This window comes from Athene noctua, chromosome 5 (genome assembly GCF_965140245.1).
Source record: "Athene noctua chromosome 5, bAthNoc1.hap1.1, whole genome shotgun sequence".
NCBI classification, from domain to species: domain Eukaryota; kingdom Metazoa; phylum Chordata; class Aves; order Strigiformes; family Strigidae; genus Athene; species Athene noctua.
This window is the reverse complement of record NC_134041.1, coordinates 26,738,972-26,762,442: the sequence shown is the minus strand read 5'-3', so window position 1 is coordinate 26,762,442 and position 23,471 is coordinate 26,738,972. Positions and strand designations below refer to the sequence as shown.

The window sequence follows — 23,471 nt, the reverse complement described above, 5'->3', positions numbered from 1 at the left end:
AAGACAACCAGTCAAATGGTAACAAAAGCAATGTTGTTGTCTACACACTAGAAGAACAAGTAACAGTGTACTGGGCTTAGACATACCAGATTTTCTCCCTCCATTGTAAACCATCGGGAGAACAGAGGTCCAGCCAGGTTCTTCCCCAGGGTCCTGGGTGTGCTGAGGCACTTCTAAGTGGCTGGGACTGAACAGTTCCTCCACATTTGAGAGAGCATAATTTCAGTTCTGGCTAGACAGATAGATGGCAGAGGCACGTTCCTACTCACTGAACATGCACCCAAAGATCAGACATAAGTATCTTCTGATATAAATGTCCTCTTACTCTGTAAACACATGAGCTTTCAGAAAAGATCGCATGATATACATTCTGCAGCAAAACTGGACTTCCAGAATTATCAGTGGAGACACGTCAGCTCCAACATGCTTGTACATATGCAGCTATTTTGTACTCTGCACAGAACTACAAGTTTCTGTTATTGCCCAAGGAAGTAAAGAAAGCATTATCTTTTGCACTTCAGCAAAAACCTACTTTTAAATGTTAAAAATAAACCCAAAATTCTGAAAAAAAAAAAATTATTCTGATTAGCATATCTTTTAGATATGAACTAATTGCTGGAAAGCATTTATTTGTTTTAAACTTTCTCACAGAAATGACCATCAATAGACTTACAAAAGGTTTCAGTCTCACTCGAAGCAGTAAGAAACCACCTCTGTTGCACCTTCTCAGTGCACCAGTCTAACTGAACTAGTAAAAAACCAAAGTAGAAAGAGGAGTCTTTCTGGACTTTATACCATCTTGGACTTCCTATAAAACAGTGTAATCCCCATACAAAGCTATGTGCCGCCCCTTTCTCTATATCTGATAAAAACCCATTGTTTTGAACAGAAGCCAGTGTTGCAAAGTTATACTGACTTCCAAAGTGCTAAGCCAATGTTCCTACTGAAGCAAATAGTAAAAGCAAGGCTGTCAATCAGGAACTATGAAGGGCTGTGGTGTTACAGTTTAATCCATACAGTGCCTGAAAGTTGTTACCTCATTCATCTTAAAGAGAGGCAGGGAGGCACGGTGAAAGCAGTTATCAGTGGTGCCAAAAGCACACCATAAGCATGTCCCCATGGTACTGAATATATCTAAGTGGAAAGTGCTCTGAAACTGTAAATACTGTATTCAACCTATTAATCTGGGCTTATTAATTTTGCATTACTGAAGCTATGCTGCTTCATGGACCAAGGCAGTATCTCTAAATGTAGCCAAAACATGGTTATGAAAACAGACTGGTGCTGGCTCAAAATTTTTTTGTGTTGTGCTCCATTATATGTACGGATAAGTCTAGTGCTGGGTCCCATATGTGTTTGGGGAATACACTTGGTTACCACTTGCTGTTGCAGAAAATGTGGAAGATCAGCCTGATGAAAGTCATCCTTAAGTGTACTGATTCCAGAAATGGACTTTGCTCCTCTTTCAGCATAAAGAAACTTACGTAAGCTCTAAATGATGTCTCTTAAAATGAAACTTTGTCTCAAATTCACCATAGATGTAACATAATCAAAGACATTAAGATAATTGATTTTGACTGGTTTTAGACATTTGTTTAGATATTTTAAAAATAGACTCTGTAATATAAAATCATACATAGATGGGTAAAAAAGTGTAAAAATGCCATTATGTGTGTTCATGTAAGCAATAGTAACAACTGCCTAAACAGAACTCGTCTTAGGCAAGCTGCAGATGCTTGAACAACTATTCTTAGTCATTCCAAAAGTGCTTCATTTCCTTAGTTACTGCATTATTTGGCGTTTTCATCCTATTTAGCTTATTTTGCAGTCTAACAGGGTCAATACGAGGTCAGTATGTAATGGTCTATAATGAGCTGGTATCTGCAGCTGTGGAGACCAGACATAATTTCTGTAGGTGAGCTTGCCATTTTCTGCATGTTTTACTGTTAGTTATTAAAATGCCTGGTGGTGAGCATGATGTTCTGTATAGCTGCAGCTTCTGTACCTTATTCAGCCAGGGATCATCTCAGTGGGTTCTCTGGAAACATTCTTGTTACTAGCTTACTTCTTACTCAGAACTGGATACATATTTTATACAGCAGTTCAGTAAAATATTGAAGTAGGTTAGTAAAAAAGGTGAAGGCATATTTACTCAAGAGCGCTTTGTATTGTAAAACATTAAAAAGCAAAATTAGAGCAAATTAAAAATGTCCAAGTGCTACAGTGATAAAATTTTATGCATTCTGGTTCAAGTATTGTAGTCCTTCTTCATATAAAATTTCCTCTTAAAGTGTCATAATATTCAATAGGAAATTTAATTTCACAAAAATTCATTACTGTTTAGAAGTGGCAGCATTTGTCATTATGCAGTTGTGTGGCCATAAGACAAAGGGTAAAATTCAACCATTTATTTAGCCACTGGCTAGAACAAGCTCCTCTTCTTGAATAAAGGACAAAGGACAAGACTGGAAAAGGCCATGTGTTATTTTACACTATTACCAAAAGGGTTAGGCAGCACACAACAGTGGTTATCAGAAAAACAAGCTAGAGAAATAAAGTAAGAGAAAATCAAATCACTGTCTCCAAAATGACAGACCAAACTTCATCAGTGTGCTGCCTCAAAGGCACCCTGTCTGGCAAAATAAATACAGGTGATTTAGCCTCTCCACACAGAATCATCTTCTCTGTTCACTGCCCCCTTGTACACCATCTTGTAACAAAACATTTTTCCTCTACTTTCTGTTGGTTTTTACGTATATGATACTTGCTTCTCAGGCACTACTGCTGAGAAAATTCTGTATGTTAAATAAGCTACCAAGCTACATTATAACCACTATCCATTTATACAAACAGAAGCATGACCATACTGGGTGAGACCCAAGACTCATGTCTACTTTGTCTGTCTCCAGTGGATCCCTAAGCCATAGTATAAAAATGGGGCAATCAACTGGTGTTTCCTGTGGATCTTTTCCTAGCTTCCAATAATCTACAGGTCATTAATTTCATTAAGCAAATATGTTTATATTTAACGTCATTGACAGATTTTTCTCCATGCTTCCCAAACTCCTGTAAATTTAAGTTTTCAAGGTCTTGCAGCAAAAAGTTCTTCAGAGTAACACACTTTGGTTGTCTGAATCTACCATCCACTACTTTTTGTAATCTAAGAGTAATAAAATCTACACTTTCTGTAATCTAGATTATTAACCGCTGTCCCCTGTACTCCTTATGGGAGCCTGACTTGGCTGACATCTTGCATATTTTTCTCTCTCGCCAGTCAGAGGAAGGTGGCCTTAGTATGGATACTTCTGTTGATACTCTTCAAATTCGAGTGACTTTTTTTCTGAAATTGCAGTATCGGTACATATATGACTTTTTCCTCACTCCTGTATGCTGTTTTTTTGGTTTTTTGCATTATCTGCATTTCCTTCCTTAAAAGTGAGGACAATTTCCCACCCCGCCCCCGTCCCATGCATGCACATTCTGTTTCCAAACCCAGTGTGTCAGGACCCCAGTAGTACCAAGCGTCAGTTAACTGCAAGAATATTACTCTATTCCAGTGCACGATTTCCATGATACCTGTTTTATCGCCATGTAGTAAAGGAAGAAAAGTCAATATATATCTAATAAAAACAAAGGGGTTTTGGCCACTTACCAGGTGAAGATAAGACATAGTAAGGTAGATATTAAAATGAGGACTTGGTTAAACATTGCAGACTGTGTGCGTTGGATGGCTCTGTGAAGATCATTCTGTATTAATGGAAAATACATGTTATTTTTGGTTTTGAATTAATAAAGCATGAGCTGATTCTATAGAGGAATTATATAGTGCCCTCATAAATGCAGTCATTCAAATGCACTTAGAATTTGCTGATCATATAGAAGGGTGCAAAAGAGCCAGCTGTGATTCTGTGATTATTTAACTAGTTCTTTGTTCACGCTGGCACAATCCTGATGCTATTGCAAGCTGCCTTAAGGTCTGTCTGCTCATGTCTAGCTTACAAATTACAGGCTGCAAGGACCAATTAAGGCATAGCAGTTGAGTTCCCTGCAATTGCATATAAATGAAAGAGTAGCAAAAGAACCAGCCATTCCAAATTTCCCTTATTGGCACAGTAACAATTTATACTAATTGAGATTTCACTGATGTCTTAATTTTTTCTACTTTTGATGCAGAAATCAGTTTAGCAATGCTTGACCATTTGTATAACCTAAATATGGATCTGGTTAGCTTCGTATTAAACTTGGACAGTGGGCCATACTGCCAGAATCTCACTAAAGACAAAAAAACCCAACAGAAACTCTAAAAGAATTATTTCCTTTGTCATACTTACAATCATATTCTCTAAAGCATGCTTTGCCAGCCAACAATTTAAAAATACAGGAATAAACAGGTTTCTTAGGACTGGCCAGAAAATCTGAAATAAAAATTAACAAATTCATTAAAAACTTTTCTATTCAAGAATGGAGCTTTTCTATTCAAGCAGCAATGAAACGCTTGGGAAAAATACTTATTATTAACATGTTTCTAGTGTGAGACATTGCTTTAAATAACATTTTTTCTTCTTTTGTGATGAACTCTATGTAAAGTAATTTGATAAAATAAGGACAGTCAGTTTTCAGTGCAGACACCAGAGATACTTAGATTTTTATATCTACCTGGTTTATTTTATTGATTGTGCTGTAGTTTGAGTTAGAGGGGTTTGGTTTTGTTTGTCCCCTATGTGGAGGAAGGGGAAAGTGATCTGTATTATTATAATACTTCATTCAAGTAGCAACTATCTTCCTCTTGTTGACAAATTTCTGTTCCTACAGGCACAAATTTGTCATCCCCATAAGATTCAATATACTTAAATAAAAATTAAGAGTATTTGTGCAGCTGTAAAAGTGCAATGTACAAATATATTAATTCAAATATGTTTACCGTGATGATGAAAGGGACAGCATTAATTATTTCCAGGAGAAAGGGTATTCTCAGAATTTGTTCCCAGATATTTCCCTTCAAAGAAAAGGAAAAAAACCCATCATGTCACAGCAGACTTACATATAGTTCTGATGAGAAATATACGTGATATTCCATTGCCACATATGGAGTCCCTCCCACTAGCTGAATTTCAGGAAGATCATTCACCTCAGATATAAACACATATGTCAAATGTGAATATAGAATATAGGCCACTCTGGCCTATTTTTCTTACTGTTTATCATAATGTACCTCACAGGTAAAAATATATACTTTTAAATCTGTATTTTTCTAGAGTGGTTCTCTGGTTCCATACGACCATATTTTTCCTTGCTATGACCTAGTTAGTAAGACAGCTCAAATGAATTCTAATTGCGTTAACTAGTCAACTCATTCTCTCAGCTAATGAAGAGCTGAAATTAACTTGGGTTTTTTTCAAAGCATAATATGCTCCTGTTTTCTTCTATTGCGTTTTTAGGTACCTTGGAATCAGACACAGACATCTTGTCTCTGTTACTTCATTCTTCAAAGGTTAGTTTACCTTTATTCTTACATGCACATTTACATACAGATCAGGAGGTGAGGTTCCTGTCTTAAGCAATTTATCTTTTTAATAATTCTCATTTTTCAGTGTCTCTTCATACACGTAACAGACAAATTCTTTTATCTGCAACTATTTCTACTTCTTTTTCTTAGAAGCCTCTAACTCTTTAAAATCATGTATTACAGTGCTTTAGCTTTTGACTGTGCCAAAGTTTTTCTTACTTTAATCCTTATTGTCTTAAAGTGTCTAAAAACTAGAGGCAAGGCCCCAGTACAGCCTTAAGAGTTCCAGAGACATATACTCAAAAGCCACAACCCGCTCAGAAGACTTTTTACCATCAAATCAATTGTTTTGATCACCCCTATGCACAGGGGATTGCCCTGTAGTCCATACTAATGTTTGTTATGAGCCACTCTCCATACATCCTTCTGATAGAAATTCATGGCAAAATATAAAGCAAAAGAGGAATGCAAATATGTTGTATTTTCCAAAGAAAAAATACCAGCCCATTTTTTCTTAGTTTTGTTCCATTAGCCTCTGCATGTCAGTCACAGATGTCCGGGTATGTCTCTTTATTGATTCTAATCCTGCTGTTAAGATATTAACTTATTAAGAAATAAGTACTAGAAAGAAGAATGAAATTAGGTTAGTATTCTATAGTGAGTCCTTCCTTTATTTGCATTTATCTTCTTTTATGTTTACTTTGTATTTTCTTTTACCCAACTGTTTTGGAAAGAGAAGTAAGGAAGAGAGTCTAGTGTTCAAGATCAAATGGATTTCTGTATTTCTGTCACAAACATCTCAGTATATTTCAGGGCTTTCTGGAACTTGATCTTGCTTTTGTGAAATTAGAGGTCTTATTTCAGTGAAAGTGGCACTGATCTTTTAATCTGCACAGGGATAATACTATTTCTTTCCACATTTGAGCAGTGACTGTGAATGATTAGATGTTAGGATGAAAATCCATACATTTAAAAAAGAAGGTAGTTAAAATTCAGTGACTTACAGCATTAATAACTCTGTATTATTGACTCCATCACAGGTAATGCAATAACAGTGTAGCATATATAATGTCAATAATACAAGAATTCGCAGTACAATCTTGTATTTTCAGTTGCAATGACATATGAATCTTTCCTGTTAAAAAAACCATCTTATATAACCACTGAAAATTAAACACAAGCTCCATAGCATATAAAATTCTTTTTCTATTTTTAACTTCACATCTGGAAGCCACTGTACCTATGGGACAGGGATTATTGTCTTTCATGTAATTGTAATTGGTGGGAGTTAGGCAAACTTGAATAATATTAAATATTTCCTATGATAAGCAGCCCTGTAAACATAAGTGAAATTATGTGACTGTAAACTGAGGTTTTATTTGTAGGAATAATAAACTAAAAAGAAAATTTGATTTCCCCAACTGACCCATTCTGTATTTTCACTAATTTCCTCATTTTTAATGTTAAGAGCTTTCTCTTCTGATTTATAGAAAATAAATGTCACATAATTCATTTTGTGCAGGCAAAAATGCCTGTGCAGATGTGCTTCAGGTACTTAGTGATGTGCTCAGCTGTAAGATTCTGGTTTCCACATACAAATGCATCACGACTTCTGCAAAACTGCCTTTTGCAGTGAGAATGTATGGTACTGACAAAAGCAGCTAAGACTGCCTGTGTGCCAGTGATATAGTAGGATTGCCAGATGTCTGTGACAAGTTTTGGCAATGAAAATTTCTAATGTAGACATCTTTCAGAATTTTGGCCAAGGGCAAATCCTCATGTAATGGATTAAGCTGTGAGAATGCAGATTGTAAACCATTCATTCCTGGATCCAAGTGATCAGCAGTATAATACAGTGCTACATTCTTTGCATTCCTCCCCCTATAAAAGCAATTAAAAAAAATGCAAATTCACTGTATCCTAGTAGCATGATATACTATTATGTCCTCACTGTTCTCCATGTTGAATCATCTCTCCTGTGTTACCAACCAAGTATCAGAAAGGTAAATTCCTTGGAGTATTCTCTCAAATGACTGTTTTATTTATTTTACAGGTTATTTGTGAAATCCTAGCAATGTGCACACAAATGCAAACACAATCATATTTTTCTTGTTGTTTTCTTCCTGGCTCATCCTCTGACTTCTGTCTAAATTGTAAAAGCTTTGGAAATGTTGGCATGAAATAAGTAATCTGGCACAGATTTACATGAAGCAAGACTCCTTCGGTCATCCTGGCTCTGCAGAAAGGCCTTACTTGGCGTCCTGAGACTGGATAAAACTGGGGTAAGTGGCTCTATCATGACATTTCCAGATAGCAACTAAGAGGACGGGACCAGAGATAAGGAGGTGTTTGCATGAGGTGGATTCCCAAAGTGCATTTCAGTACTACCATTCTTCCTTACATTACTTTTATGCCCTTATGGGGATTAAAAATACAGCCATCATAAAATTGCCTCAACTTCTGTGACAGGTATATGCAGCAAATTAGGATAGTAGAGCTTCATACTCACTGCACACTAATAAGTAACTTCTCATGGGAGCTGACTTGCCAATATTTCTCTCATCTTCTGTACTCGCTGAAATGGATGCAGACCACAAGCAGAATGGATAGGCATAAAACAGTGCCCAATAAATTCAGGAACAGTATAAATTGTGATTGCTCTTTACTGTTGTGGCAGTAAATGTGTCAATTTTGGATTGTTTCTGCCTATGATTTGCTTTTGTAACCCCAAACAGTTCCATACTATATGCTACAAGGATTAGAAGAATAATTTTTAGACAGTAGTTTTAAGTCTCTTAGCATTATTGGGTGTTAAGGAAAACATTTACACCATAATCACTTGATAAGCACACTAAAGCACAACTGTTAACTTCAGTGGTGGCTCTGATAGCTACTGAATGTCAGAAATTCAAAAAATTTTTTTTTAAAAAAAGATTGTACTTAAGATATTTTCAGCTTTAGAAACCAAATGTTTTCATATTTATTTTGATAAATGATTTTACTATTTTTCTCCTGAAGATACTAAAAATGCAGAGTACCCAGAACTCATTAGTATAGCACGACAAGATGTAATGAAGAAAACTGAATAAAAATACTAGGAAAATATAACTTTTTAAAAGAAGAATACAAATAGATACTGCATTCACTTCAGATGATTTCAAGGCATTTTGCAAAGATGTTCCAATAGCATCAGAGCGATGGATAACACAAATATGTAGGCATCCATAATTTTAAAAAGTACTGTTTTGGCTAGTTTTTTGCTGTGCAGTTTTATAGGCCTGAAACTTGAGTTATAGATGCTTGAGGTATATATACTTGAGTAGCTATGGCTTTGACATCAATGAGAATCGTGTCCATAGCGCTATGGATAGACATATAAAACTGTGCACTTGAAAAATCATTATCCAAAAAACCAAGGCCACTTTTTAGAATGTGTATTCAAATTTCAGTGTGCCAGTGGACAATGGAAACAAATGGAAATTTTATTTCTGATTTCCACTCTCCAGATATTAGTGTTTACTCATAAATCTAGATACATGAACAGAGCTGCCTGTGACAACATGCTGTCCTCTATATGTGTGTTTTTCTCAATTTCCTGCTTGTACATCAGTGTGGGCACAAATGCAGGCACATTAATTTTATATTGAAACATTTAACTCAAGTTACTTTTTGTGATGAATTATGCTTAAAAGTAACTAAAAGTACTTACCTTGTAGCTTAGATAACTCAGCAGCAGAGTTTCAAAGAGACTTATTAAAGCCACAGAAACCTTAAATGAAGTGATACGTGTATTAATAATGTCTTCTAAAGAATATATGACACCAAGCATTACAATGAAAAGGAAAAGATAATAAAAAATTGCTCCTCAGTGCATCCTCTGAAACCATCCCAGCTAATAGCATTTACCATGAAGCTTAAATACTGTTATTTTTCTGACTAAAGTACAGACTGTAACTTCAGTCTCATTGCTCTTCTCCGAGTATAACACTCCAGAGAGTCTGCAAGGTGACCCTTCCATGGGTTTTAGGGAGCTCCATACACAGTCTGCGATTGTTTCTCAAGATTCAGTTGTCTGTTCCTAGAAGATACCGACATCTTTTTGCAAGATAGAGAAAGAGAGAAGGAGGAAGCTACAAATAATGGAAGCTAGTCAGCTTTTTCCTTTATTGTAAAGATGTTATGAATGTGTAGAAAAAGTAACACTTTTCTTACTGTGTATAATTCAGAATGTTGAAAATAGCAAAAAAAAAAAAAAAACAGATTAATCATTATTGATTTTAATATTTAAATACAACTGAGATCAATTTATCAGCCTTCACTTAGGTTATATGTAGTGTATGTATTATGTATTTATTGTGTATTTATTTTAAAGTAGTCAAATATCAAAATACTAAGAGTATCTACTTAAAACTTCATGTATATTAAATAACCACTTGTGGTTTAACCCCAGCCAGCAACTAAGCACCACACAGCCACTCACTCACTCACTCCTTCACCCACAGTGGGATGGGGTGGAGAATTGGAAGAAAAAAGTAAAACTTGTGGGTTGAGATAAGAGCGGTTTAATGACTGAAATATTATAATAATTATTACTATTAATTATTGTTGTTGTAATTCAAATAAATATAGCAAAGAGAGAGAGAGAAATAAAGCCCAAGAAAAGATAAGTGATGCCCAACGCAATTGCTCACCACCTGCTGACCAATGCCCAGACACTTAGTTCAGATCAGCTTATCTTTACTTTATGCTTTTGCTGTAATTGGTCATCAAGTAGATTCTTTGTTAATAACAACTTTTCTAAGTATCCTTTAACATCACCAAAATGCTATAAATCGGTATAGTCATGGCTGCCCCCTCCCTGGCAGTGTTCAAGGCCAGGTTGGACGGGGCTTTGAGCAACCTGGGCTAGTGGAAGGTGTCCCTGCCCATGGCAGGGGGGTTGGGACTGGATGAGCTTTAAGGTCCTGTCCAACCCAAACTCTGATTCTCATTCTATGAATATTGTCTACAGTTACTAAATGGAGATAGTTAAATTGTCCATTTACATATTACCTGTAATCCCCACAAAGGCAAGCTTCGATTCACCCAAATAATAGGAGACCTGCACATGATAATAAGAAAATAAATATGACAGTAATCAAAATCTGGTTAGTGTTTTGAACAAAATCAAGAGAAAAAAATTTGTACATGTGAATGGAAGTTAGAGCAGCCTTGTTTTTAAAAAAAAATCTCAGTAATAAAAATTTTAAAGCAGTAGTTATCTACTGAGCACCGACATTACTTATATTTCTAATCAAGCACCTGTCATTGAGTTCCCATGGGAATAATCCCACACCCAGTGACACCAAAATCTTTTATTGTCTTCAGTGGCTGCTAGTTCATCCCCTATGATTCCAGAAAGAATGTGCACTTTTGATTCTAGAGATCAGAAGAATAATTTTTTGTGGTAGGAAAAAGAAACTTGACAATTCTTTTGTGTGAACTCTTTGCTATCTGTGTAAAAATATCTAACTCATGCAGGCTGTCATATCTTGGAAGAATCTCACGTTGTCTTAGTATTTGCTAAACTCAATGATAACAGGCAGATACAGTACCACTGGAATCTGGCACACACAATGGCACAGTAGTTTACTGTTAGTCATTTACTGCTAGTCATAACTGATTTTTAAATAGAGCATCCATTTTCTTTCAGCAAGGTATAAGCATTGATGGAATTTAGATCTTACAAGAGTATCCAATCCAGCAGTTCATTTATGCAATCAGAGAAATAATTAAAATAGTAAAGACAGCTTTGAATATTCAGGAACATGGAAGTAATCGCTTGAGAGTTATGGAAACATCACTATTATATGTTAAAATGTCACCATTCCAGATGGAAAGGGTCTTCCTGTTTTGCTCCCCTTCCCACTATTATCTGGACTTTCGTTTTGCTTTTTTAAATTAGGAACTCACCAATCAATTGTTCCAGGTGTGTAGTTTTGATTGGAACAACTCCGGTTTAATTCCTTACTGATAGTGGTTATCCCATCCACGCAGAGTCCATTTTCATTAGCAGATGTACATGGGAGCACAATCATAAAAACATATGAAATGAATGGGATATTAATTACATTATTATGTGTTCTATCAAATGCATGTAATAGTTTGAAACCCTAGGCAATGGATATAGACATTATAAAAAGTAAAATAACTTTTAGAAAGTAGTCCTGTATGTGTTCTGTATCTGAAGAGAAAGGACTATGAAGCATTTCAGGTTAATTTAAAACTTTAAACATTTATTTTCAAACACGTTTCAGTTTAAAAAACACAACTGAAATTATACTTCCAAAAGCTGAACTAAGTAGACAACAAATACTGAAGATCAAGAGATAGAAGAAATCCTACCACATGGACAGGCTAGGATAGGAAGAGCACATATACCTGACACACTCTCAACAGGAAAGATTGCATCAAACTACACTTTATATCCTCTTGTGAGGTTGTGAGGAGGGCTTGAGATTCATGCAGCTGTAATTCAGGTAAGAAACTGGTGTCATCTACATAAAAAAATAGTTGCTACGTACATGTGATGTTATCTTGCCTTGAATTGCTGACACAAATCCTCCCTTCAAATGGTCATGTAAGGATGTGGGAATACACATTTGTGTAAATGATGAAAAATACCATTGTTTACCCTTGGTAAGCAAGGTCAGAGGAAAAGAAAAGGATCTGAAGAACACAGATTAGCAATAGCTGTATTTTTATCACCTATGAGTGGGACAGGTGCTAAATGGTATCCATTAATAAGGATGCTTTATGTCTTAAACTCTCCCCTGTACACTTGCTGTGCCTGAAGGATTAAAAGAAAGATACTAACTCATGCAGGCATTTCTTAAAAACAGGAAATAAATCTGCAGGGGGAGTCTGCAATGAAAAGCATTCCTCCTAGAATTGTCAGTTTTAAAAAACAAGCAGGTGATAATGGTTTCCTTAGACATGCTCTCAGCACACTGAGTAGTTTCCTTCATCAGGCTGTGACATAATATCTATAAAGTATGTTTTTCATAACATCGCATTTGTAAGAATGCATTATGGCAGTAGTTTAGGTATCAAGCCCTCAGGACTCAGGATCTCTATGGGCAAAACCAATGACGTTAATGGGCAACTGGCAATGACAATAAAGGGCACAGGGCTGGTTTGTCTGGCACAGCTTCTAAAACTGGGATCTTAGTGAGCATGCAGAAGTGACTTATCTGAAACTTCTCAGCCAGACAAATGTTATACAGAGATAAAAGAAACTAACTAGTCTCTTAAATGTACCACAAAGCAATATAAAGGACACACAGAATATACAAATAAACTCTCTGGCTGGTGAATTGTTAAACATTTAGATTGAAAGAACAAACACGTCAGGAAAGCAGTCTGCAAGATGCAGAAAAATCTTTGCATATGAATACAAAAGTACTGAAGTATACCTGTGGCAGGAGTGCTCATGTTCTGATCTGTTTTGCATATGCAGACATAACCTTGCAGTATAACATCTTTACTCACTAAAGTTCACACATTTTTCATGTCAGAAACTATCATTAGCTTTAAAATTTCATGTCCCTGAGTTGCTGTGCTACTATCCCTAAATTTCTAAGGATGGATATTCTCTTCTCCATCCCTGTTAAAAGGTTTTGTGAAATCTTCACTGATTGTTTCTTCCCTAAACATTTCCTTTCCTTGACGAGATATTCTAAGATACATGTGCAGTCAAAAAATAGTTTTTTGCAGTTCTTCCTTTTTCAGGGAGATTTTTTTTTCTGGCCCTCTTTCAGATGTTCTAATTTCCTACAATAAATTTCGACAAAAAAAAAAAATCATCAAATGCATCTTCTGTACTTCCCATTCACACATCCTTCCCTCATGCACTGCTGAGTAAAGACAATATTCTTTAAGTCACTTTGCTTTGGATTTGATTCTTGTAAAATATAGTATTTCTCCTGTGCACTATCTTTTTTATAGTATTACCCTTATTAGATATAACTGATTTTCAAGTATTAAAAGTCATACTTTTTCCTTTGCCTAACATTGTGAGAAGAGTGCTAGGTCTATCATCCCAAGCTTAGTATTTGTATCTGTTTTGTTCAGTATTTAAGACCAACAGAATCAAATCAAGTGAAAGCAAGTAAGTTAATAAAATGTGGTGCTTATTAGCATTTAGAATTCAGAAGACTCAATATAACTGGGATACAAATGCAACTGAAGCATAGGATTGAATCAATTATAATTTCTTCTAACAACTGGTGGTTGATTGTACAACACATGGACAAAAAGCCCCAAAACAGAATACCAAATGACCCATCTAGATTACCATACTGACAACTGTAGGTGTGCAAAATCATGCATTATAACTATAGATCATCATGAGTACAGAATGTACTTTTGGTCTCCCTCTCTTCTAAGTGTTTAGAGAAGGAAGCGGGCGAGAAAATTGTCATCGATGTCATCTGCATGAAAGCTCAGTTTCATGTATTTGTCTGTTTGTTTCCAGGATCTGGGGGTTTAAGTAAAATTATTTAAGTAAAATCCTAAAATTATTGTTGCATAAACTGGCAACCAGATATTTGCAATTTTGTTTTTATAAATATAAATAGGATACATAGAAATGTTATGTAATAATACAATGAAAAGATGTAAGCTTGCACAACTATATCTGATGCACAGTATCTGAGCAAAGAGCCAGGATTATTTTAGCAGTAAAGTGAAAAAAGAATATTGTTACTTTAGTTCTTATTTCCATCCACAGTGTAAGGCTAGCTTTATCATTCTTTGAAAACATCTGCAAGACATAAAACCAAATCTGCAAGACATAAAACCATATCAAACAGATATTCATTAAATTTATTTATTTATTATAAATTAAACAATGCTTTGAGAGCAGAAATAACAAAAAAAATAAAAACACATTACCATCCAAGTCCTTGTGTAGGGTCATCCAGAAGCACACGAATGATGTACAAGAAACAGCTTAGGAGCTTGAGAGAAAAATTGAATAATCGTATTCTCAGACCTATTTTAAAAAGAAAAGATAAACAGATAAAAAAATACAGATTAAAAAGATAAACAGAGATAAATTCAGGTTCTTCACAGTTCCATCTACTTTTAAAAAAGAACTAAAAGGAATTAGAATAGCCATGCTGTATCAGAGCAAAAGCCAATCTAGCCAGTTATCTGTCCCTGATATGGGCAACTGGTGTATCATACAGAAGAGTAAGTAAGAATAAATCTGTCAGATATACATATAATACACCTATCCACCTTCCAGAAATCCCTGGGTTAAGACTCAGTCTGTTTTAACGCAAAGAACTACTCAGTCATTTGTCTGAAAGCTATACTATGCCATTCATCTTTCCTGATGACATGCTTTGGGTCTTTTGTAGTTTTTCAAGTCCACTTTCTTGAAAGTAGAAACAGAACTATATATGGTATTTGAGATGCAAGATACAGCAGTATGAAGAAGACATACTTTCAACCACAGGCAGAGGATATACAATGGCAAGTACTTAAATATTAATATCTGAAAGTCTGCATGCAGTAGGTTTCATACAGAATTTATTAAGACTATCCCAACTTACAAAATATTAAACTGTAGTTATTTAATTTGAAGTTCTGTAATTATGCATCCAAGAATCAGACATCTGAAAATCATGCTGAATGCACAACTGAACTGAATCAACAACTTGTTCTGCAGACCATATGAATATTGAAATGTTCTAGCTGAAAGGATGTATCACAAATACTACCACAAAATATTACAGCATTTCCCACAAAGACAGGGTTCCTTCAAAGGGATCCACATGGATACTGACTTCTGTCACATGGAAAATTTATTTCAGTGCTAGCTATTATATACTGCAGCAAAACTTAACCGTAATTTAATCAAATTTTGCAGTAATTAGTAGAGAATTAGAATTTAAATTTTCAATCTTGTTAGATTCAATAGTCTTAACATTTTGGCAGTGTAAATATTTGTATCTGACCCTTGGTTTTAAGTTTTCATTGATTAATTAAGTTAAAATTGTCTGTTGACTAAGGATAAGTGAGGGGAGGTCACTTTAAGCATTAATTTTTTTCAGTCTTGTGAACTCAAGAGCCCAATTCTGCATGGCTGAACTCTTCCATCCAAAGCCAAATACCACTAACGGAGTCTTGCACAGACGTGACTTCATTTGCAACTAGTTTTAGTAAAGATAGTATCGTTTATTGTTGTGTTGCAGTCAGTAGGTCTGCTGAACTCAATATAATTACTTCTATGGTTTAAGAACTATAGCTTCACTATACATACTCAAAGCTGTGTGCAGACATTCCCTTTTAAGGAACAAATCATAATTATCTAATTGTAATATTACATACTTTTTCACTTTACTCAGTCGTAAGCTCAAAATGAACATGTTACAGATAAAACTGATAAATCACCTTTTATATCCATTAGTTCCCCTCCCATTAAAATGCAATTTACAGTAAACAGAAAAATAGATTCTTACATATTCCACCATGCAATTGCTGAAGGAAACCCTAAGGTTTACAACACTGCTTACTACTTTTAACTGTTAAGTTTATCACATGAGAGAGAGCTGGATGGACTTTTACCGCATTGTGTAATCTGTAAACTAGGGGTTAAAATCCTGTGGTCCTGACCATGAGAAGTCCCACAGCTGTTGGCAATTAGGTTTGTGAACATTAACCTAGTGATTCCTGCTGTCCTATCAAGAGTAATTAGGCAGAGACTATTTATTCCCCCAAAAATGAATGAAGGGTTTGGAGTAGTAAGTGGATTGGCAGGGACTGAATGAGATGTGTAAAGTGTGTTGTCATGCTATTATTTGACTAGGAAGGTAAGTTCAGTACTTTTCCTGGGAAATGCTATGATCTTTTCTGAACTGTTGCTGAAGAAAACATGAATTGTTTGTCTGTACTAACCCTTTTGTGGAAGTCTGTTGGCGTATGAATGGTTGCTATAACAACTAGGCTATTACAACAAGAAGAAAAGAATAATGTTTGAAAAAAATCAAAAACAATAAATGAAAAAAAAAAAAACAACCACCTAACCCCAAACAAACAAAAAAAGCCCAGCCCATCAGGATTTCTTATCCTTACCAATTTTGTGTTGTCTAACTTAAATCAACACAGAAGTCTGTTGTTTCTTTAGGGTTTTAGCTCTGTAAGTGTTAATTTTGGTGTGAAACACTTCTTTCTGCAATCTGATAGTGGCCTAGATTCTAGTCATCATTTGATACTGTATGTTGGTTTAAATGCCAAATGATGGTGCTTTTCTGATTAAATCTACATCAATACAAGGGACCCATACTCCTGCCTGCTGCCTTAAGCTTAACTCTCAAATCTTAGTCCTGAAAGATCTAGAACTACTTACATATTCAATTTTTTAAATTCCATAGATCTATTCCAGGCTATGCTTAAAAGTGCTTCAAGCTCTAGATATCTCCACAGGAATGACTGTTTGCCACAGCATATAAGGCAAGAGTTTTTACACCAGACATGTTTTCATCTAAGGATTCTAGTTAGCATAGATATAGAATGCACATCATGGACTGTGTTTTATATGTTTATGTTTAAAGTAAGGCAACAGGTTAGGTCTTGTACCATATGTGATTGGGTCAGGTATTACCATATAATTATGGAAGATCAGGCTTCAAGTCTATCCTGTTTCAGAAGATCACCTCTCCTAGCTATGTATGCCTCAGCCTTTAGAAATAGGATGTGCCATCACAGGGAGAATATTTATTCACCCCTGATAAAGCTTTAATAATTAATGTAGGACTACCAAATAAGTATTCTCTCTGGTCAAAATCTTCTGTAGCCTCATAGTTGGGGATATCACCTGTGAGTTAGAAGAAATGCATTTATTCTGCTATCATGGAGATCTAGGATTTCAAATATGGGAAGGAGGGGACAGTCACTAGAGAAGGCATTTAAAATGGGTGTTCATTTATTACTCTGCTACAAAGAAAGTACTTCATATTTTGTTTGCTACCTAACTATTTTTGTCCACTGTTTTACATGTTGTCAGAGGATCAACATGGTCTGCTTTACTTAATTTATTTTTTTCCATTCACAGCCAGATTGTTCAAGTAGCAGGGTCATTTGCACAGAATATCTCTATGTTTTGGCACTGGTGCCTGAAACTTGTATTCAGCTACATCAATCATACTCTATTATGCAGTTATGTATTGTTTAATGAGACTGTAATTTCACTGTGTCCATGTAACCATGGTGCTACATCCTTTGTCTTCTTTAAAAGAAGAAATTGATTATAACCGTTCAAAATATGTTTGTTTTGTGAAATAAATATAACTACATCAAATGTTAATGTTTCCTTCTCAGTTTGAACAAGTATTTGCTACTTTTTGGAGGCATTTTTAAGTACAGAGTGATACATGATACTTCACCAGTACTGACTGTGACTTTCATTTATATTACAAATTCTTGATGCTTCCCTTACAAGCATTTCTGGAGATCAATCCTCTGATTTAGAGTGCTGATCTAAATCAAAGCTAGATTGACAGAGATAGCAGCTGAAGATTTTACAATCACCTTCCATTATTCCTTTCTCGTAAGTCTCATATGTTTTCGGTTTTTAGCAAAATCATCTCAGTAGCAGCTGGCTTTAGGAGTTGGATCAAATTATACTATTAATAATTTATATCCTGGTGATGGCTATCTTTTATTCCCTCTCCACTGAATTGAAACTTCACTTATTATTTTTCCCTTTGAGACTTATTTTGGGGTTGTGATAATGCAGTGTGTGATCTTGGCAAGTACAATTGAGTCATATGTACCAATAAGTCACCTTTTTTTTTTTTTCATTTTTGGGCTGACACCTTTGTAGAATGCTTTTCATCCATTGGTTGAACTTGATTAGATGTTTGCTTGCAGAAGATTTAGTGGAAGTTAGGGTGACATCAGACATAGGTGAAGGCTTGTTCTATCCAAAACTAGAATAATGAATGAAACCATTGATATTTCATGCTACCAGCCTGTGTGCTATTTAGATCAGAATAGTGCTCTGTAGAAAATTCATATAAATTCTGGAGCTGACTGCTCTGGTTGACAAAACCACATCGTATTACACTCTGATGTGTTAAATTCACTTATGAAGTCTTAAGGATTAGCAAAAACAGGGTTTTTTACTACAGGTGAACACGTGTAGTTTTACTTAGTTATACTACCTGAAAATCTGCTGATGCTACTGACAATTATTTTCTCAGTGACAGTAATTACATCTTTAGTATGTGAAGGGAGGTTTCCAGTGTTCTCACTGAATACTGACTAAGACCTAAAGGGCAATATCCTCAAATTTCAATGTGTACACTTCAGTGAGTGGCAAGTACTATCTTAGCAGAAGGTTTTTTTGAAATTGCATTTTAGAGGATTCTGGTTGTGAGTATTTGAATAGGAACCAAGATCTGCATAAGCAGAATTTGACAATTTACTAATTCTGAACAATTTGGTTTGGGGATTTATTTTTTTTTTTCATTCAGCACATTAATCGTTTTGCTGTATTTCCTATTTCTTTCTCCTGAAAATTGCCTTGTTTAATGTCTAATTGTTGGTTAAGCTTCTTGTATCATGAGAACCAGTAGCAATGCCTGGGTAACCTGTGAGATTCTAGTGGGAAATGGCATGCCCATGACATATGCTGCTCTAGTACAGTAAGCACTCTCATTCTCCAACTTACTTTCCATGAAATGGCTGAATAATTCAGCAATAGAGAAAACATGCCTCATCTCTTAGTTTTCTTTGGAGTCCTCCCCTGAGGACCTGTCAGAAAAAGAAGGCACCCATAATGACAGTGTCTCTGCTAGTTCTCTACAGAAATAGACATTACTGTGTTCTCATTTCTTTATGAAGAACACAGCATGCTTCTACAAAATTTACCTCAGCTCTGTGTAGGAGAATTCATCAGAATCTAGATTTTTCCAGCAATCATCAAGCAAGCCAAGCAGGAAGGTTCTTGAGCTACTTGTCTATAGCATGAACCCATCTCCAATACAATGAATTTACAGTTTCTTCCCACTCTCTTGCTTATTTCAAATAAACTTCCACACCATCCCTCTCCTTTGGACCAATAAATCACACTTATCCAATCATAACCTAATAGAGATGTCTCAGTATAGTAACTTATGACAATTCTCTTCATGTGCTTAGCCAGAAGGGTATGCACTTGCAAAGGAATGGCCATGAATTCATACTAATTAACTAACTTCTGGTTTAATTTTTGTGCTGATGATCATAAATGTATCTATTTTTAGATGTACAGTCTGTACTTCTGCCATCAAAGTATGTATCTGTATATAAGTATTTTTTTTAATCTTGTTAAGATCTAAATAGGGAAAAAAATTGTTTCACTAATCTCAAGCAAGAAGGTACCATTTGGAACCTTCCTATATTATCAGTGAAAAGAGATTTACAGTGAGTCAGGTCATAATTTTATAGATGTTCTTAGTCAACAAGAGTGCATCAAATCCCTGTTTTGTGGAGTGGATCAGGAATAAAAAGGCTACTTATTGCTTATAGCTTCCCAGACTACTTTTCTAGACAAGCAGTAATACTATTTTATAATTTAGGATGCTTTTTCTGTTTTGTCTCTTACTCCATTACACACTATATCAACAATGTCAGAAGTCAAAGGCTATAAAGATATAAAATACTTAGGGATGAAAAGTCACAGGGAGAAAAGTAGAACTAAAACAATCTGAGAAGTTGCAGTGCAATTAATTACACATAAAATGTAAATCTAGTTAAACTTATTTATCTCTAATAAGTATCACAGAATGGCTGAGGTTGGAAGGGACCTCTGGAGGTCATTTTTTCCAACCCTCCTCCTCAAGTATGGCCACCTAGGGCTGGTTGCCCTGTAGTGTGTCTAGATGGGGTTTTTTTTTTTAATACCTCTATGGAGGGAGACTCCCCAATCTACATACAAAAATGTACGAGCAAAAATTCATTCTTTGCAACACAGTTAATTTGTAAACATAACATGGAGTATGAAATTGTTCTTCACACATCGTACTTTGCTCTATGCATACTGAGTTTTTGTATTCAGTCTTTTCATATTGGCCAAAATGCAGTAAGATAGCTTTAAAGTGTGATAATACAGAATAAGAAACTTATTTCAAATGAAAGTCTTTGTTAGAAAATAAATTTACCAACCAAAACTAGTTAAATGCAAAAAAACCTGTCCTATATGAAGTTTAGAAGAGAAGATACTCTGAAAGCTATCCATATAATTTACTAGCACAGGTAGTCCTCTGCTTTCTATGCTGTTTAGGCACCTGAATTAAGATTAATTTTCCCATATATCTATGTAAGTGTAATAAAGTTCTCCCCATGAATGAATCTCCAACAGCTTTGTTAAACCTGTTTCTCCTGCTGGAAACTGGCAAATAATTCCAAAGCCCAAACTGAAAATATCAGTTAGTCATAGTATGTAGAATATCAAGAATGAGTAAAGAGTCCTGGGAGCGGTGGTAAAGGACTCTGGAGTGCAGGTAGGTTTTACATCATTCCTCCTGGTCAAAGCAAAGGGGTCTGAAAAGAGCAGTCAAATCTGGCAAATCACAGACCAGTTACAGGACTGGTGCCACAGCCAGGGGTTCGGCTATTTAGACGATGGAACTCACATGGAGAAACCTGGTCTACTGGGAGCTGATGGGGTCCATCTGTCAGAGAAGGGTCACTGGCTTGCCAAGCTGATGTAGAGGACTTAAGCCAAAGTTGCCAGGGGAGGGGAACCTCAATCCATCCCACTCCTACCAGCTTGATGCCAGTGCCAGCAATAGATGCCCAGAGCCTGGAGAGGGGTCACAGGGCAGCAGGAGAGCACCTGGAGAGCAGCACAAAGGGATTCTGGCCAGTAAGTCCGCTTCATCGGGGGCACAACTTAAAGGTCTCTCTGCAAACAAATGTAGCATGGGGAATAAAGAAGAGGAGTTACAGACATGCGCATGCATGCAGGCCTACGATCTTACTGGCATCATGGATGGGATGGCTTTTATGACTGGAGTGATGGAATGGAAGCATACTAGATCTTTAGTCAGGACAGGCAGGGGAGACAAAGTGGGGGTGTCACCCTCTGTGTCAGTGATGAGCTGGAGTGCATGGATCCATGCTCTACCTGGGGATGGATGAGGAGTTTATGGGTCAGGATAAAAGAGAGGGCAGGGATATAAGATGTTATGGTGGGAGTCTGCTACAGTCTGTCCAACGAGGAAGACTGATGAGGCCCTCTATAGAAAGATGGGAGTAGCCTCACATTCACAAGCCCTGGTCCTCATGAGGGACTTCAACCACCCTGACATCTGTTGAAGGGACAACACAGCAGGGCAGGACATAAGCAATCCAGGAGGTTCCTGGAATGTATTGATGATAACGTCCTTCTCCGAGGACAGAAGAGCCAATGAGGAGTTCAACATGCTGGACCTTGTTCTCATCAACAAGAAGAGGCTGGTGGGGAGTGTGAAGCTCAAGGGCAGCCTTGGCTGCAGTGACCATGAAATGGTGGAGTTCAAGATCCTTAGGGCAGCAAGGAGGGCACACAGCAAGCTCTCTACCTTGGACTTCAGAGAGCAGACTCTGGCCTCTTCAGGGATCTGCTTGGCAGAGTAGCATGGGATAAAGGCCTGGAGGGAAGAGGGGCCCAAGAAAGCTGGTTGATATTCAAGGATCACCTCCTCCAAACTCAGAAGTGATGCATCCTGACAAGGAGGAAGTCTGGTAAGAACGCCAGGAAGCCTGGACAAGCTCAAAAACAAAAAGAAAGTCTACAGAAGGTGGAAGCAAGGACAGATAACCTGTGAGGGTTACAGAGAAACTGTCGGGGTAGCCAGCGATCAGGTTTGGAAGAGCAAAGCACTGACAGAATTAAATCTAGCCAGAGATGTCTAGGGCAACAAGAAAAGCTTCTATAGGTAAACTGGTGATAAAAGGAAGACTAGGGAAAATGTGGGCCCTCTCTGGATGGTAATGGGAGACCTGGTTACCTGGGATGTAGAGAAGACTGAGGTACCTAATGATTTTTTTGCCTCAGTCATCACTAGCAATGCCACACTGCCCAAGATGCAGAAAGTAAAGGCTGGGACTGGGAGAAGGAATAACTGCCCACTGTAGGAGAAGGTGATGATCTAAGGAACCTAAAGGTGCATGAGTCCATGGAATCTGAAGAGATACATCTGCGGGTCCTGAGCAAATTAACAGATGAAGTAGCTAAGCCACTATCCATCGTATTTGAGAAATTGTGACAGTCCGATGAAGTTCCCACTTACTGTAAAATGAGAAATACAACTCAGTTATTAAAAAGGGAATGAAAGGAAGACCCAGGAAACCACAGGCCAGTCAGTCTCAACTCTGTGCCCAGCAAGATCATGGAGCAGATCCTCCTGAAACTGTGCTAGGGTGCATGGAAAACAAGGAGGTGACTGGTGACAGCCAACATGGCTTCACTAAAGTAAAAATGTGCCTGGCAAATTTGGAGGCCCTCTAAGATGGGGTTACAGTGTAGGTGGATAAGGGAAGAGCAAGTGACATCATCCATCATCTAACTGGACTTGTGCAAAGCTTTTGACACTGTCCTGCACAACATCCTTGTCTGTAAATTGGAGAGACATGGATTTGACAGATGGACCACTTGGTGGATAAGGAATTGGCTGGATGGTCACACTCAGAGTTGCAGTCAATGGCTCAATGGAGAGCAGTGACGAGTGAAGTTCCTCAGTGTTTGGTGTTGGGACCAGTGCTGTTTAATGTCTTTGTTGGGGACATGGACAGTGGGATTGAGTGCACCCTCAGCAAGTTCACTGACGACACCAAGCTGTGTGGTGTGGCCAACATGCTGGAGGGAAGGGATGTGCCATCCAGAGGGACCTGGACAGGCTGGAGAGGTGGGTCTGTGCAAACCTCATGAAGTTCAACAAGACCAAGATCA

The 23,471-nt window shown here is 36.8% G+C and overlaps 1 protein-coding gene across 4 annotated transcripts in view; it reads right to left on the bottom strand.

Moving 5' to 3' along the window:
- Positions 1-23,471, bottom strand: part of KCNT2 (potassium sodium-activated channel subfamily T member 2) — a 156,195-nt gene that overhangs the window by 96,125 nt on the left and 36,599 nt on the right. For 3 of the 4 annotated variants that reach the window (XM_074908233.1, XM_074908234.1, XM_074908235.1), the window contains exons 3-8: positions 14,441-14,540; positions 10,559-10,607; positions 9,216-9,275; positions 4,922-4,996; positions 4,332-4,415; positions 3,653-3,747 (exon numbers count right to left, since the gene is read on the bottom strand). In XM_074908233.1, the coding sequence (XP_074764334.1) occupies positions 3,653-3,747; positions 4,332-4,415; positions 4,922-4,996; positions 9,216-9,275; positions 10,559-10,607; positions 14,441-14,540 (463 nt within the window). Of the gene's footprint in view, positions 1-3,652; positions 3,748-4,331; positions 4,416-4,921; positions 4,997-9,215; positions 9,276-10,558; positions 10,608-11,458; positions 11,516-14,440; positions 14,541-23,471 lie in introns of all 4 variants that reach the window. The other variant, XM_074908232.1, reaches the window with a different exon arrangement.